Raw genomic sequence first — 17150 nt, 5'->3', positions numbered from 1 at the left:
CTCCTCTCAATGATTATCCCAACACAAACATAGGTTTAAAAGTTTCTTTTATTGGTACAAAAATCATTTAAATTGTGTTAGGGATAGGGATATCTATCCCCTAAAACCAATGAAAAATATCTCAAATCCTTAACCGGCTCGTTTTTCAAACCCCAACACCCCTGTAGGTCGTGATTCTTCCCTCTATGTGAATAGTGTTATAATATCTGCTTAATACAACCAAAATGACAAAAATCAATAAACATTGAGATATCACATTGGGAAGGATGATCACAATCCCGACACGTTCCTCCTTGTCGGCTTCTTAATGGGCTCAGAGGAGTGTGGTAGGAAAGAGCTGAATGAATATGAGATAAAGTATATCCTAGGAGGAGCCAGAAAGATCTCTCCCACTGTCATCAGAAGAATGCACAAATCCAGGGGGGCTACACCCCCAGCACTCACATTGAGGGCCCCAGACACAGTCCCAAATGAGAAGAGTGGGTGGCTTCATATATTTATAATTTTAGACAATATATAAAATACTGCAGTACAAGTAAACCAATCCAATATGAGTATAGGTGGGCTATTTAAAAGTGTTGCGGTCTTTAACCACTTCAATACAGGCCACTTTCACCCCCTTCCTGCCCAGGCCAATTTTCAGCTTTTAGCGCTGTCACACTTTGAATGACAATTGCGCAGTCATGCTACACTGTACCCATATGATATTTTTATCATTTTTTTCCACACAGATAGAGCTTTCTTTTGGTGGTATTTAATCACCGTTGGGTTTTTCATTTCTTACTAAAAATAAATAAATAAAAAAGACAGAAAATTTAGAAAAAAAAAAAAGTTTTTCTTATTTTCTGTGAGTAAATTTTGAAAATAAGTAATTTTTCTCCTTCACTGATATGTGCTGATGAGGCTGCACTGATAGGCACTGATAGGCTGCACTGATGGGCACTGATGAGGAGGTACTAATATGCCTCACTGATGGGCACTGAAAGGCGGCACTGATGAGAACTGACGGGCAGCACTGATGAGCACTGACGGGCGGCACTGATGGACACTGACGGGCAGCACAGATGAGCAGGCACTGATGGGCACTGACTGGCAGCACTATAGGCACTGATGGTGGGCACTGTGGGCACTGATGGGCATTGGTTGGGGTGACTTTTGGGCACTGTTTTTTTACTTTACAGTAATCAGGGCACTGATGATCAGTGCCTTGATTACCTGTCCTAGGCTTCCCTTTGAGGAGGAGCCACTTATCAGCTCTCCTCGCCACACACTCTGACAATGTGAAGCGAGGAGAGCCGATAAACGGCACTTCCTCATTTACATGTGACCAGCTGTGATTGGACACAGGCGATCACATGGGATAAGAGCCATGTCATTGGCTCTTTACCAAGATCGGGGTCGCGCCATGTCCTAGCAACACGACGTGGCCACCTGTGGGTGCGCGAGAGAGGCCGTTCTGGGACGCCATCATATGAAGTCATCCCAGAAAGAGAGCCGCACCGCTCCACTGTCATTTGACGGTGGGCGGGTGGCAAGTGGTTAAATAATAGTCTACTAGTCTCTTGCCTCAATGTCCACAGAGAAACGGCTGTTACTTCATACAAATCCTCTATTCGTATGTCCTACTCATCTACTCACATCAGGATCATCGGTTGCCTCCTGACAATATCCACCAGGCTCTTCCTAGTGAGGAAGATGTAGACTCGCACCATCATAGGACAGCTGTACTCTTTCCCACCAATCTACTCCTGGCTTTCTCCAGTGAGCTTCCCCAGACCCAACTTGATCCTCGGATTTGGATTTGTAAATAGGCCCCCCCAGTTAATCCTAGCTGGGACCTCAATGTCTTCCTCAAGACTTACTCTAGGCTCCTGCACCAGGGGGGCAGGGCTCCCCTCACAGGGGTTTCCTCCTGCAGGACTGGACCCAGGAACACTGCCCCCGCTGACCAGGCCTGTGACTCTTTATGGGCTCTTGAGCTACCTGGGCACACCTCCCCAGGGATTGGATAGAGTTCCAAAAATATTCAGGATGCATGCCCCGTCCTTTCCCTCATTATGATTCTAGAATCCTCTAGAAAACAGAGGGAAGTAACAGAGCAGCAGCATGCGAAACACTGAGCAACCCTAAATAATCAACCTCTGCTCCACTGATTACAGAGGAGCCAAACTAAATTTACCTAGCAGCCTGCTGTACATTAAAAGGGTGCTACATTTCCTATTCCGTCAAATACTCAGAAAGTGGAGAAAACATTTCCAAAAAAGAAAACAATAACCCTTCTGCACTCTGTGCAAGAAAAATATATAACAGCCCCTATGTTCAGGGCTGAGAAGAATGGGCCTCGCTGGTCAGTGTCTTAGGCCCCCTTCACACTGGTGCACATGTGGCATGACGTGTATAAATCAATGATTCCCTATGAGAGACATCATAAGTGGTCTGACTTGTGTCGGTCTGACTTTGCAAAAGGTTCCTGCACTACTTTGGTCCGATTTCAGCCCATTGAATATCAATGAGGTCGTATCCAAGTCGGATCAGCATCTTAAAGTAGAAGTTCATGCAAAACCTAAATAACGCTAAACCTGCTTTCTGTCACAATCTAAACCTAATCTATCTAACCCTGTTAAACGAAAATCGCTGTACTTACCTATTTTGCAGCCGATCTGGTCAAGGACCCAGCATCAGCTGTCAGCGGCAGCTTCAGTGTGGAGGCGGGTGCAGGAGAAGCAGCCGACAACAGAAGCCCCTTAGTAACTCTATGGCTGACGTCACTTCCCAGCCATTTCACAGCCATTGTCGGTTCTCTCTTGCACACAGCTTCCGCCCCTAGAAACCGGACCGGATCGGCTTCAGAAAAGGTAAGTACGGCGATTTTTGCTTTACAGGGTTAGATAGATTAGATTTAGAATGTGGCAGAGGGCAGGTTTAGCGTTATTAATTTTTACTGGACTTACACATTAACTGCTCCGACTTGTGACATGCAACTTATGCTCAGAGGCAATGTTAGCAATGTAAAATGCATTGAAAAAAAATCCATGCCAGACCCAAGTCGGATCCTGTTTATTAAAGGACTTGTAAAGTCAGAAGATTTTTTTTATCTTAATGCATTCTATGCATTAAGATCAAAAGCCTTCTGTGTGAAGCAACCTCCCCAGCACCCCCTAATACTTACCTAAGCCCCATCGCTATCCAGCGATGCCCCTTGGCTGTCCGGGACTCTCCTTCCTGATTGGCTGAGACACAGGCGCAGTGCCATTGGCTCCCATGGCTGTCAAAGTCAGTTAGCCAATCAGGAGAAAGAGGGGTCGGGCCAAACCGCAGCTAATGGTGTCTAAAGGGACACACAGAGCTGCAGCTCGGCTCAGGGGCCCCCATAGTAAGCTGCTTGCTGTGTGGGCACTCGACAGGAGGGAGGCGCTAGGAGCAGAGAAGAGGGACTCGAGAAGGGGAGGATCCGGGCTGCCCTCTGCAAAACCAACTGCACAGAATAGGTAAGTATAACATGTTTGTTTTTGTTTTTTAAAAAAGAAATTTTACAATCACTGTCTGACTGATGTTGCAGGGCAAAGTCAGATCGGAAGTCATGGGACTTTCACGTTGAAGCAGTGTGAACCCAGCCTCAAGGTCTGTATTTCACACTTGTATGACTCCAAAGTTGCGCCGACTTTGGAGTGCAACTTTGGATGTGTGCAACTTGGATACCACTTTGGCTTTGACCAGTGATAATGGGCAACTGTTGCATTGTATAACCTTCTGATACAACTTTCATGTAACTTTTGAGGGTTAACATTGAAGTCTCTAGCCCTCAAGTCGCATTAAAGTCGGACCAAAGTAGTACATGAACTATTTTGAAGTCGCTGCATCTTTAAGTCGCACATATATGAATGGTTATCAATTTGAAAACATGGGGAAGGACTTGTCATTCAACTTTGATGTTGCATGACAAGTCGCACAAATGTGAATGGAGCCTAACAATCAGATTTAACTTTTTCCAATTCCAAATCGATTTTGTGCCATCCGCCTGCTGAGTGTAACCTGAAAAACAATTGGATAATCCCGATTTTTTTTTTTTATACTTACCTTGATTCAGAAGAAAATATACTCACCTTTCTTCCACTTCCTCCCTCTGTGGCCGCAGCCCGCGCCGTCACTTCCTGTCCTGCAATGCGTCCTGGGAGCTCTTACTCATCACTCCCAGAAGGCAATGGGCAACGATGTAGGCGGCTGGCTGCTCCTCTCATCGCGTTATTTGCAAAAAGGAAATGACGCGATGATATGGAAACCTATCGCATAGTACTGCGCATGCGCGAGATTTCGCACTGCATTCTGCATACACAACCAGGAAGAAGGGAAGACATCTATACACTGCGGCTTCGTATAACCCCAGCAAAGATTGCTGCGCTCAGCAAAGGATTTTAAAAGTAAGAATTTCTGATAAATCAAAACATATAAAACTATTAACTATGGGATTAGCGGATATATTAAGGGCTAAGGTTTACTATTTGGGCAGTATTTTTATCAAAAAATGTTTCTGAGGCCGGAACTCCGCTTTAAGTGCTCAATGTTGTGCCCAGCAAAAAAAGACAACGCTTCTAAGGTCAAGTAAATAAATTGGACCTAATATGACTTTTTTCCCCATCTGACACTCTCGAAAAAACTTTCTCTGTCATCTGTTTGTGTGGAAGCAAATCCGCTTTATCTCCACCATCGTATAATTGCAAAATTGTAAGCGATACATTTAGATTAGCGGCTGTACTTCAAGTTAATGTTTTACTGCGGAGTCTAATGGAAAAAACCCAAGAGAAACTCTCTGATTCACTGAAAGAGTGGCAATTGTGTGGGGATAATCTATAATTTACTGTAAATTAGATATGCTTTCCCACTGGAAGATTGCTTTAAAGCAGCAGTGAACCTAAAATGTATGTAAAAGCAAACAATACACCTCTATTTCTTGCTTTTTTTTGGTCTGTTAAATATAACATTGAGAGGGTATTATTATATCTGTTCTATACAGTGCAAATAAAATATCTGTTGATCCTGCCAGAAATTTTGGGAGCTGATAACTTCCTGTGTTCTTTGCCTGTCCTGTACAGTTATCAGTTAAGACCAGTTTACACTGACTGCTTGGAAAAAGGCCACCATGTTTTATTGTGCAGGAAGTGTCCACTCTGGACTTGCCCTTTTTTAAAGCACAGAGCGCTGTGTACATTTTTTTCAAACTTTATTGAAATGTCACAGTGTGACATCGCATATATATATATATATATATATATATATTTATTATGGCTCTACCGATTATCAGCAAAGCCGTTATATCGAGGGCCGATATGCACTTTCCCCGATATATATCGGAATCGGCCCCTGAGGTTACCGATATTGCCGATATTTCGGAAAAGTGCTTGTACCGGAGTGATGCCTGCAGCTAGAGGCATCACCCCGGTACCGGCGTCCATAGCCAACAGTCGACTGTCTTGTAATGACAACCGATGCAGCTGAGAAGACGCTCGGCTGTCATTACAAGGAGCGGGAAGGGACGTCCCCCCCCCTCCCGCCGCCTTCCGCGGCTCGCCCGGGTCTCCTGTCCCATCGGGAGACCCGGGCATCCTACCTGCACGGCCACCGAAGAGAAGACCCGATCAAAGTTGCATTAGGCTCTGATCGGGTCTCCGTGTAAAACCCGGAAGTGATGTCATGACATCACTTCCGGGTACTCTGCTCCAAATTCAAACTTGGCATTTGAATGCTTTTAAGTGCAGAGGAGGGGTTTGGGGTCTTTTAGATCCCCAGATCCCTCCACAACAGTACCTGTAAAAAAATAAATAAATAAAAAAAAAAAAAAATTTTGGTTTAAATGTCCGAAAATATCGGCAGATATCGGCCGATACCGATATGCGATGACCAAAATATCGGTATCGGTATCTGCAATAAAAAACTATATCGGTCGATCACTAATATATATATATATATATTTTTTAACCATTTTTATTATGATACACTTAGATATTTCATATATTGCTCAGCTGCAGTACATGGTAACACAGACAGACACTGAAGGCTGCATTTAAGTGTGAACAAGACACATAGCAAACATTTATATTCATTGTGCCTTTGCATACACTATATTACCAAAAGTATTGGGACTCCTGCCTTTACACGCACATGAACTGGCATCCCAGTCTTAGTTCAATATTGAGTTGGCCCACCCTTTGCAGCTATAACAGCTTCAACTCTTCTGGGAAGGCTGTCCACAAGGTTTAGGAGTGTGTCTATGGGAATGTTTGACCATTCTTCCACAAGAGCATTTGTGAGGTCAGGCACTGATGTTGGAGAGAAAGCCTGGCTCGCAGTCTCTGCTCCAATTCATCCCAAAGGTGTTTTGTCGGGTTGAGGTCAGGACTCTGTGCAGGTCAGTCAAGTTCCTCCACCCCAAACTCACTGATCCATGTCTTTATGGACCTTGCTTTGTGCACTGGTGCGTAGTCATGGTGGAACAGGAAGGGGCCATCCCCAAATTGTTCCCACAAAGTTGGGAGCATAAAATTGTTCAAAATGTCTTGGTATGCTGACACCTTCCCTGGAACTAAGGGGCCAAGCCCAACCCCTAAAAAACAACCCCACGCCATAATCCCCCCTCCACCAAATGATATGGACCAGTCCACAAAACAAGGTCTATAAAGACATGGATGAGTTTGAGGCGGAGGAACTTGACTGGCCTGCACAGAGTCCTGACCTCAACCCGATAGAACACCTTTGGGACAAATTAGAGTGGAGACTGTGAGCCAGGCCTTCTCTTCCAACATCATTGCCTGACCTCACAAATGTGCTTCTAGAACAGGAGTCTTCAAACTATGGCCCTCCAGTTTTTTGGGAACTACAATTCCCATCATGCCCAGTCATGTCTGTGAATGTCAGAGTTTTACAATGCCTCATGGGATGTGTAGTTCCGCAACAGCTGGAGGGCCGTAGTTTGAGGATCCCTGGTCTAGAAGAATGGTCAAACATTTACATAGAAACACTCCTAAACCTTGTGGACAGCCTTCGCAGAAGAGTTGAAGCTGTTATAACAGCAAAGAGTGGGCCAACTCAATATTGAACCCTACAGACTAAGACTGGGATGCCATTAAAGTGTAAAGGCAGACGTCCCAAGCAACTAGGTACAAATGGGACACTTTGCAGAAAAATGCCTTTCAGCGCTGTCTTGACGCCGGCTGGGTGCCAACCAATGCTTGTTGGTGCTTGAAAACACTGACTTGCTGTGCTGTATTGGACTTGACTTCTGACACTCTGGTTAGCTCAAAAGTCCCGTACTGTACTGAGAACTGACTCCTGACGCTCTAATTAGCTCAAAAGTCCTGAACCCTGCTCCCTCCAGTCCTTCCTGACTGAGGTAGCTTCTGTATACTGCTTTTGCTGCTGCAACTCTCAACACTGTACACTGCACACTGCATGCTGTACACTTTTAACACTTCAGGGCCCAACCGTTGGTGCCCCTCTGTATTTCAGGGTCCTCTCACTAGGCACCCCCTCTACACTTCAGGGTCCTCTCACTAGGCACCCCCTCTGGGCCTCAGGGTCCACACACTGGCACTCCCTTTGCTCTTCAGGGTCAACACTGGCACCCCCTTTACGCTTGCTCCTGCACCGGCTAGCTAGCTCCTAGATCCCTCTGACCTTCACTGAAGTGGTTCCCTCTCTATCCAGGCAGACCCCCAGGGGCAGTTGGCAGTACTCACGAACTGGGAATGCTTTCCTGAAACTTCACCCCTCTCTGCTCCGCTGGTTCTCGGCACACCGGATCCTCTCTGCAGCTCAGCTCAGCCCTCTGTCCCCTCAGGCAAGCTGCCTGGGACACCAGATTCCTCTGACAGGACTCTCCCTCCTGGGACTCTGCTTCCCACCAAAGATGCTGCATCATCATGTGCCCCCTTCAAACTTATACCCACTCCCAGAATGCTATGCGGCAGAATCAGCCTTTCTGGGGTAGATAGAGGCCTGGGTGTGCCATTGGCTGGGTTTCCTCCACTGCCCAATGAGAACCCTCTCATGGAGCACAGTGGGGAGACTCCCCAGTCTCAACAGCCACACCTGGGAGACATGACAGCCCAGCTGAAAATCATGGCCCTGCTGATAAGCAGACAAGGCCCACTATAGTTTACCTAGCACCTACCTTGTAGGGCGCTACATAAGTATAATAATTAAAATGAAAAATACAAAAATATAATGTAAAAATATACTGTGTGCAAACAATGCAATGTGCAAAAATAATGCAATGCAGAAAAATACAATAACCCAGTGGAATGAGTATATTGCTGATCCACAATGCATATAACTATGTGCAAACCATACACTGTGCAAACAATATAATGTGCTAATAAAGTGCAATAATCCAATGTGAGTAAACCTGAGTCAGGTAGATAGTTTGCTACTACATATCAGATATCAATTATGCCCAAATAAATATTGGTAATATTCCACGGACGAGAAACGCATCGGTGAACCCGGACATCCTATGCAGAGAGGAGGAATTGTTTTTACGTCTATGTAAGTGACTACATCATTGAATAAAATATGTTTTAACAATACTACACTATGGAGGCTTCTTTTCAACTTTATCCATGAGGGGATAGTACCACCCCAAGGAAGGATAAGGAAAGTGGAGCCACAGAGCGGGGTTTCTGGAGAATCTCACAGAGGCATACTAATATCCAGGGCTTTTTTTTTTCACAGAGAATAGGTGCAGGAACTCCCCCTTTTCAACTCACCCCTTGTCTCCGCCCCTACCCACCTCTGAGCACCGTTTCTTGGTTCCACCCATTACCCACCTCCTAAGACCACCCCTTTTAGATAATACAGTAACATTTGTGATACTAACTAATATGTATTGAGCTTGTTAATGATAACAAGAAAAGCAGTAGAATAGATCCCCTGCAGCCAGCAACAATGGACCACTCACAACAAAACACCCCCCATCCTAGCAGCAACAACAGATCTCCTCGCAGCCAGCATCAGCTGACCCTCTGGAAGAATAGACCCCCCCCCAGCAACAATGGACCACCTACAAGAAAACACCACCCCTTCCTCAGCAACAATAGACCCCTGGAAGCAACAACTGATCTTCCAGCAGCCAGCAACAATAGACCTCTTCCTCAACAGTAGATCCCTCCCAGAAATGACTGACCCCCCAGCAACATAAGACCCACCCTTAGCAACAATAGATCCCCTGCCAGCAACAACAGATCTCCCCAGCAACAGACCCCCCTTCAATAATAGATTCCCTCCAGTGACATTAGATCCCCAGCAACCAGAATCAACAGACCCTGCAGTACACCTCCAGCATCCCTTGCCATTACATACATTCAGTCCTGGTGGTGCTGGAACTGCGTTCCCACTGAAAAAAAGCCCTGCTAATATCCCTAGGAGACAGGAAAAACACCCTAAAGGCTGATTTCCCCTATTTGGGGTCCAGGATCTGATAAGTGCATTCCCATGTGGGGTCATGAGTGAACCCACGGGGTCCCTGGCACGGCCTAAGAGAATCACACCACCACTGCACTATAGCACCTGAGGAACTGCATGGCATTTTGAAGACTTTATAACCACTTGGCACCATTGCATCAATTTTTGTTTTACAGCACGGACACTTTTTTCAGAACTCCCACAATAAGGGGAGTTTTTTCACCTTTTTCACTAATTCAAGTGCATTAACAATTTTTTTGGACTGCGGAAATTGGATCTAATACAGAGCACTTAACTATTGCACATTCATATATATATATATATATATATATATATATATATATATATATATATACTTTTTTCTCTTACCAATATTTATTTGGGCATGATTGATATCTGATGTGTAGTAGCAAACTATCCACCTGACTCAGGTTTACTCACATTGGATTATTGCACTTTATTAGCACATTATATTGTTTACACAGTGTATGGTTTGTACATAGTTATATGCATTGTGGTATTTAATGTGTATCAGCAAAATACTCATTCCACTGGGTTATTGTATTTTTGTACATTGCATTATTTTTGCACATTGCATTGTTTGCACACAGTATATTTACACATTATATTTTTGTATTTTGCACTTGAATTATTATACTTAGCTGAGGCAGCGCCACCACTCACTAGCCTCAACAGCACATTTTAAATATCAGTGACTGTGCCAACACACTTTGCATAGCCATGGTCCACCAATGTCTCTATCAGAAAACTGGATAAAAGCAATGATACGCAGCACCAGAGCGAGTGCATGGAGACTGGAAGATATTAGAAGAGGCCACACGAGATCAGCAGCACTGAGATGCAAAAGAAGGATGAAAAATGGTGAAAACAGGATTTTATTAAATATTAAAACACATGACAATTTTATGTGGTACACAGTGCCTAAATACCTAAATGTTGTTAAGGTTTACATTTACTTTAAACACAGTGCAGAGTACTTCAATTGGACATTTTCCAGTTCGGATGCTTAGCTTAGCACTTGGCACACATGCATACACAGTAAACCAGGGATCCTCAAACTACGGCCCTCCAGATGTTGCAGAACTACACATCCCATGAGGCATTGTGAAACTCTGACATTCACAGACATGGCTAGGCATGGTGGGAATTGTAGTTCCTGAACAACTGGAGGGCCATAGTTTGAAGACCCCTGCAGTAAACCCTATAGGCAGCAAGGGGGGGGGGGGAGTGGGCACATTGGCTACCCTAATCACAGCCTGATGTAGACAGGGCTTGAATGGACTCTTACAAGGCTGTTTACCCAAGCCATTTTATAAATCCCCAATGAGCAACTTACAAGCACTTCTTGCTGGGCACAATGGGTGTTTAAAGGGTACGTATAAACACAATGGAACTAAATAGATACGACATGCCATGAAGTTGGTTATTTCTCCTACAGTGACAGAAATTGTGAAAGGTGGTGCTAAGCAAGAAGACTAGCCTTAGGTTGGTGGGACATACACCAAACCTGGGATGACTCAGTACTGCAGTAAATGTTTAAAGGGTGTCTCCTATATATGTTTTAGTGATGTCAGCAAGTGCTCATGAAGTTTCTGATTGGAAAATGATTTGTTTTTGTTATCTTCTGGCATTTGGAAATAGAGCTGATCGTCAAAAAAGTAATCCTTTGAAGGATGGACAAAGCAAGGTATTTTCAGAAGGAGTCCAGTAAGATAACCCCCAAACAACGACACGCCAAACGTTACCCCAAAGGCCACAGCTTGCCCAAGGGCTTGATCTGTTGCTGTCCACGTGTTCTGGTTTCCAAGAGCTTCCAAAATGGGTGGTTGGTCCTCCATATTGCTATCATTTAGAATCTCATGTAGGCTAGAGCCGTACGTATGAATTGGTCCTGATAAAATGACCACAATGCTGCTCAAAGTGCCGACAATGCCTGGTATGCCGTGAAGGTTGTGAATTCCACATTGGTCTTGGAGCTTGATCTTTCTGGCTAAGAAAGTGCTGAAGTACTGGTATCCAAGTATGCAGAACATGGCTGCAATGCAACCTACAGCAATTGCCCCTCCAGGGCAAATCAGGTCTGCAGTGATTCCAATGGCCACACCACCTGCCATGGAGGCATTTTGAAGGTGCACTAGGCTAATCCTTCCCCTTCTGTCTATCAAGCTGGAAAGTGCAAAGGTGGTGACTGTCCCAGAACTCAGGGCAAGGAATGTATTGACAATAGCTCGATGTTGAGCCTCTTCAGTTTTGGCTAAGACGGAATTGAAGCTTGGCCATAAAATCCAGAGAAAAATAGTACCAAGAAAAGAAAGAAAATCAGAGTTTGCATTGGTGGCCTCTTTTTGGTGAGTGTTTCGTAGTTCAGGTTGGTAAAGAATTTGGGCCACACCTAAGCCAAAGTAGCATGAGAAGATGTGAATGGCGATTGTCCCTCCAATATCAATAACATGAAAATATTTGTTTATAAGCCAGTCATTGACCACAAAAAGTGGAATCTCAATGGCAGAGAGCAGCAGCAACTGGACGTGGCTGGCCCTTCCCATGACGGCTCCAACTGATATAAGAGTTGTTACTGCAGCAAACTCAGCATCAAGGACATTTTCCAACCTCAAGTGTATCTTCCCTTCTTTGTAGTGATAGAAGAATCCTTGGACAACCAAAGACCACTGAATGGCAATGTTTCCAATCAAAAAGTTGAAGGCTATTCCACCGAAGCTGTAGAGTTTCAAAAATGACAGCATGAGACCCAGACCAACGAACAGCATGAAATGAACATCTTTAAAGAAGGGGAAGATGGCAGAGAAGTGGTCCTCTTTTTTTTCTGTTCCATTGTAGAAAGCAGGTCTATTTGACTGGTCTTCGTAAGTCATAAACAAGATAAATACTACCACAAAGGCCCCTTGAAGAAAGACCAGCAGGACGGGCAACTGGCATCGCAAACCTGGGGAGAAAGCAACTGACATTATGCATAGAGATGGAACCTGAAGAGCACCTTTCTCCCCGGCAACTTGCAGAACATTTGATTCTTGTGTTTAACAACAGCCAAAAGTTGCCTCTCGCCAATTGGCCAAGTCCTATATCCAATAAAGAGACTGCTCTGTCGTGTGCGGTGAACTTTGTACTACAGTAATATAAATTGTTTAAAGATTACCTTTTATTAGTATGTAACAGGCTGAGCTTACATGCAGCCCTTGCTATTTAACGCAAGGTTGAGCATAGCACCTGCATCCTTCTCTAGGTCAGGCATGGTCATACTGTATGTGGCCACCAGTGCAACATGTTGGGACTTGTAGTTCCTTAATAGCCGAAAAGAAAAAAAAATGGTCCAGCCTTTTCTGGGACTAGTATTCATACTTTTTTTTTGGACATTGTGGTGAATGTCAGAGGCGTGAAACACAGAGTATCTAAATACAAAACTTTTTCGATAGAGTGGTGAGAGGTCTAAAATGTTGCTAAAATGTTACATACCTGGTGTGGCCCTTTGGCACTTTTTGTATGCCCCTTGGAGACCCTGCAGATACTAATTTGTGTTTCCCTATTGCCATGTAATATGTCTCCAGTCTAATACTCGCTCCTGAAGCATGTCCTCAGTCTTCAGCAACTCCTATTGCATGTCTGTAATTTCTGACCATGTCTTGTATCATGTCAACAGTCTCTGACCATCTATTGTATCATACCCACAGTCTCTGAGCATCTCTTTTATCATGTCAACAGTCTCTGAGCATCTCTTGTATCATGTCAACAGTCTCTGACCGTCTCTTTTTTCATGTCAACAGTCTCTGAGCATCTCTTGTATCATACCCACAGTCTCTGAGCATCTCTTGTATCATGTCAACAGTCTCTGAGCATCTCTTGGATCATGTCCCCAGTCTCTTATCGTTAATTGCATCATGTTAACAGTCTCTGATCATCTCTTGTACCATGCCCGCAGTCTCTGATCATCTCTTGTATCATACCCACAATCTCTGACCATCTATTGTATCATACCCACAGTCTCTGACCATCTCTTGTATCATACCCACAGTCTCTGAGCATCTCTTTTATCATGTCAACAGTCTCTGACCATCTCTTTTTTCATGTCAACAGTCTCTGAGCATCTCTTGTATCATACCCACAGTCTCTGAGCATCTCTTGTATCATGTCAACAGTCTCTGAGCATCTCTTGTATCATGTCAACAGTCTCTGACCATCACTTTTATCATGCCCCCAGTCTCTTATCGTTAATTGCATCATGTTAACAGTCTCTGATCATCTCTTGTATCATACCCACAATCTCTGACCATCTATTGTATCATACCCACAGTCTCTGACCATCTCTTGTATCATACCCACAGTCTATGACCATCTCTTGTATCATACCCACAGTCTCTGACCATCTCTTGTATCATACCCACAGTCTCTGACCATCTCTTTTTTCATGTCAACAGTCTCTGACCATCTCTTGTATCATACCTACAGTCTCTGAGCATCTCTTTTATCATGTCTATAGTCTCTGACCATCCCTTGTATCATGTCCCCAGTCTCTGACCAGCTCTTGTATAATACCCACAGTCTCTGAGCATCTCTTGTATCATGTCTATAGTCTCTGACCATCTCTTATATCATATCTATAGTCTCTGACCATCTCTTGTATCATGTCCCCTGTCTCTTATCGTTAATTGCATCATGTTAACAGTCTCTGATCATCTCTTGTACCATGCCCGCAGTCTCTGACCATCTCTTGTATCATACCCCCAGTCTCTGACCATCTCTTGTATCATGTCAATAGTCTCTGATAATTTCTTGTATTGTGTCAACAGTCTCTGACCACCTCTTGAATCATGTCTACAATCTCTGACCATCTCCTGTATTATTTCCATAGTCTCTGACCACCTCTGCCCATAAGCCTATGACTATATTATGTTGTGTGTCTGCTGTCTCTGATAATTAATATTTACGGAATTTTATGTGTGGCCCTTTGGTGATGTCCGGGGGCGCACTTGAGGCCCCCCAAAACAAGATAGTTTACTACCACCAGGGGTAGAGGAATCAGCAGAAATTGGTTGGACCGGGAAACATATATGCCTGCATTCTCTTTAATCCAGTGGAAGGCAAACAGATGTGGCATGCATCCAGCAAATGATTTGTTCTATTGAAATATAAGGGAATTTACACTCACCAACCACTTTATTAGGTACACCTATTCAATTGCTTGGTAACACAAATTGCTAATCAGCCAATCACATGGCAGCACTTCAATGCATTTAGGCATCTTGATGTGGTGAAGACGACTTGCTGAAGTTCAAACGGAGCATCAGAATGGGGAAGAAAGGGAATTTAAGTGACTTTGAACGTGGCATGGTTGTTGGTACCAGAAGAGCTGGTCTGAGTATTTCAAAAACTGCTCATCTACTGGGATTTTCACGCACAACCACCTCTCGGGTTTACAGAGAATGGTCCGAAAAAGAGAAAATATCCAGTGAGCGGCAGTTGTGTGGAGGAAAATGCCTTGTTAATGTCAGAGGACAGAGGAGAAAGGGCAGACTGGTTTGAGATGATCAAAAGGCAACAGTAACCCAAATATCCACTCGTTACAACCAAGGTATGCAGAATGCCATCTCTGAACGCACAACACATCCAACCTTGAAGCAGATGGGCTACAGCAGTAGGAGACCATACCCCTGTCAGCTAAGAACGGGAAACTGAGGCTACAATTTGCACAAGCTTGGAAAAACGTTGGGGTAGAATTTGGTGTAAACAACATGAAAGCATGGATCCATCCTGCCTTGTATCAACGTTTCGGGCTGGTGGTGTAATGATGTGGGGGATATTTTCTTGGCACACTTTGGGCCCCTTAGTACCAATTGAGCATCGTTTAAATGCCACGACCTACCTGAGTATTGTTGCTGACCATGCCATCCCTTTATGACTACAGTGTGCCCATCTTCTGATGGCTCCTGCCAGCAGGATAATGCACCATGTCACAAAGCTCCAATCATCTCAGCACTGGTTTCTTCACCATGACAATGAGGTCACTGTACTCCAATGGCCTCCACACTCACCACATCTCATCCAATAGAGCACCTTTGGGATGTGGTGGAACGGGAGATTCACATCATGGATGTGCAGCCGACAAATCTGCAGCAACTGCGTGATGCTATCATGTCACTATGGAGCAAAATCTCTGAGGAATGAACCCAATGCCTTGTTGAATCTATGCCACCAATAATGAAGGCATTTCTGAAGGCAAAAGGGGGTCCAACCCGGTACTAGCAAGGTGTACCTAATAAAGTGGCCGGTGAGTGTATATGCCTGAATTCTCTTTAATCCAGTGAAAGGCAAACAGATGCAGCATGCATTCAGCAAAAGATTTGTTCTGTTGGAATATAAGACAATTTATATGCTCTCATCTTTCACATCATGACATCTTGTGACCCCCCCCCCCCCCGCCCCCCTTGAATTATATATTTTTTATTGTTTCTATACAATTTACCTACATATGAAACAAACTGGTTTATCAGCATGTGGGCTTGTCTGCTCTCAGATCTTGGGCAAGATTATATTTTATTGTGTTTATACTGAACTCCAGCCTTACCTTCGTTCTTGCACAGTTGCACCGGCTCCTCTACTGTACTAAAAGTGCTTGCTGTAATTTTACTGCACACTGCGAGCTTCACACAGTGTACATTAAAGCTGTAGCATGTCGGACAAAGGCCGCCTCATTTCTTGGCTGGAGGAAATGTAGCAATATCTAGCTCCCTCCTCCCCAGCCCTACTCACCCACCTCATTCATTGGTTTCAGTTCTTTCAGTTATAAAGGCTTAGCATCATACTAAGGCAGTGGTCTCCAAACTGCGTCCCGGGGGCCAGATAAAGCCCTTTGCTTGCTTTTATCCAGCCCTATTCCCCTACTCTCAGCAACAGTGGGGCATACTTCCTGCCAATGATACCAATGATGTGGCATTCTTCCTGCCACTGACACCAATGATGGCGCACTATACCTCCCATTGACACCAATGATGGGGCACTATTCCTCCCACTGACACAAATGATGGGGCACTATTCCTCCCATTTACAACAATGATGGCGGACTATACCTCCCATTGACACCAATGATGGGGCACTATTCCTCCCATTTACACCAATGAGGGCCCATTATTCCTCCCATTGACACCAATGATGGGGCACTATTCCTCCCATTTACACCAATGAGGGCCCATTATTCCTCCCACTGACACCAATGATGGCGTACTATTCTACCCATTGACACCAATGATGGCGCACTATTCCTCCTATTGATACCGACGATGAGGCATCCTTACTCCCCCTAATACTAGTCATGGGGTTCTTATTACTCCTGATGCCAGAACATTTTCTACTTCTACTGCTTTTTATCTGGCCCTCGGGTACTATCCTCCCACTCTCAGCAACAATGGGGCATACTTCCTGCCACTGACACAATGATGGGGCATACTTCCTGCCACTGACACCAATTATGGGCACTATACCTCCCATTGACACCAATTATGGGGCACTATTCCTCCCATTTACACCAATGATGGCCCATTATTCCTCCCACTGACACCAATGATGACACACTATTCTTCCCATTGACACCAATGATGCCGTACTATTCCTCCCATTGACACCAATGATGAAGCACTATTCCTCCCACTGACACCAATGATGAAGCA

General features: G+C 44.5%; 1 protein-coding gene across 1 annotated transcript; it reads right to left on the bottom strand.

The window, feature by feature from the left end:
* Positions 1-10944: 10944 nt before the first annotated feature.
* On the bottom strand, positions 10945-12547 carry LOC309567086 (ammonium transporter Rh type A-like). The gene has a single exon (XM_082272410.1). The coding sequence runs from the start codon at positions 12438-12440 to the stop codon at positions 11025-11027; it is 1416 nt and encodes a 471-aa protein (XP_082128536.1). The 5' UTR covers positions 12441-12547; the 3' UTR covers positions 10945-11024.
* Positions 12548-17150: the final 4603 nt, after the last annotated feature.

The sequence above is a fragment of the Pelophylax lessonae genome, assembly GCF_965119305.1.
Source record: "Pelophylax lessonae genome assembly, chromosome: 11".
NCBI lineage: Eukaryota > Metazoa > Chordata > Amphibia > Anura > Ranidae > Pelophylax > Pelophylax lessonae.
Note: the sequence above shows the minus strand (reverse complement) of the source record. Positions and strands in the feature narration are given on the sequence as shown.

Bases quoted from the DNA above. Each gene is read 5' to 3' on its own strand.
- LOC309567086 (XM_082272410.1), bottom strand. From the start codon at position 12,440: ATGTCAGTTGCTTTCTCCCCAGGTTTGCGATGCCAGTTGCCCGTCCTG.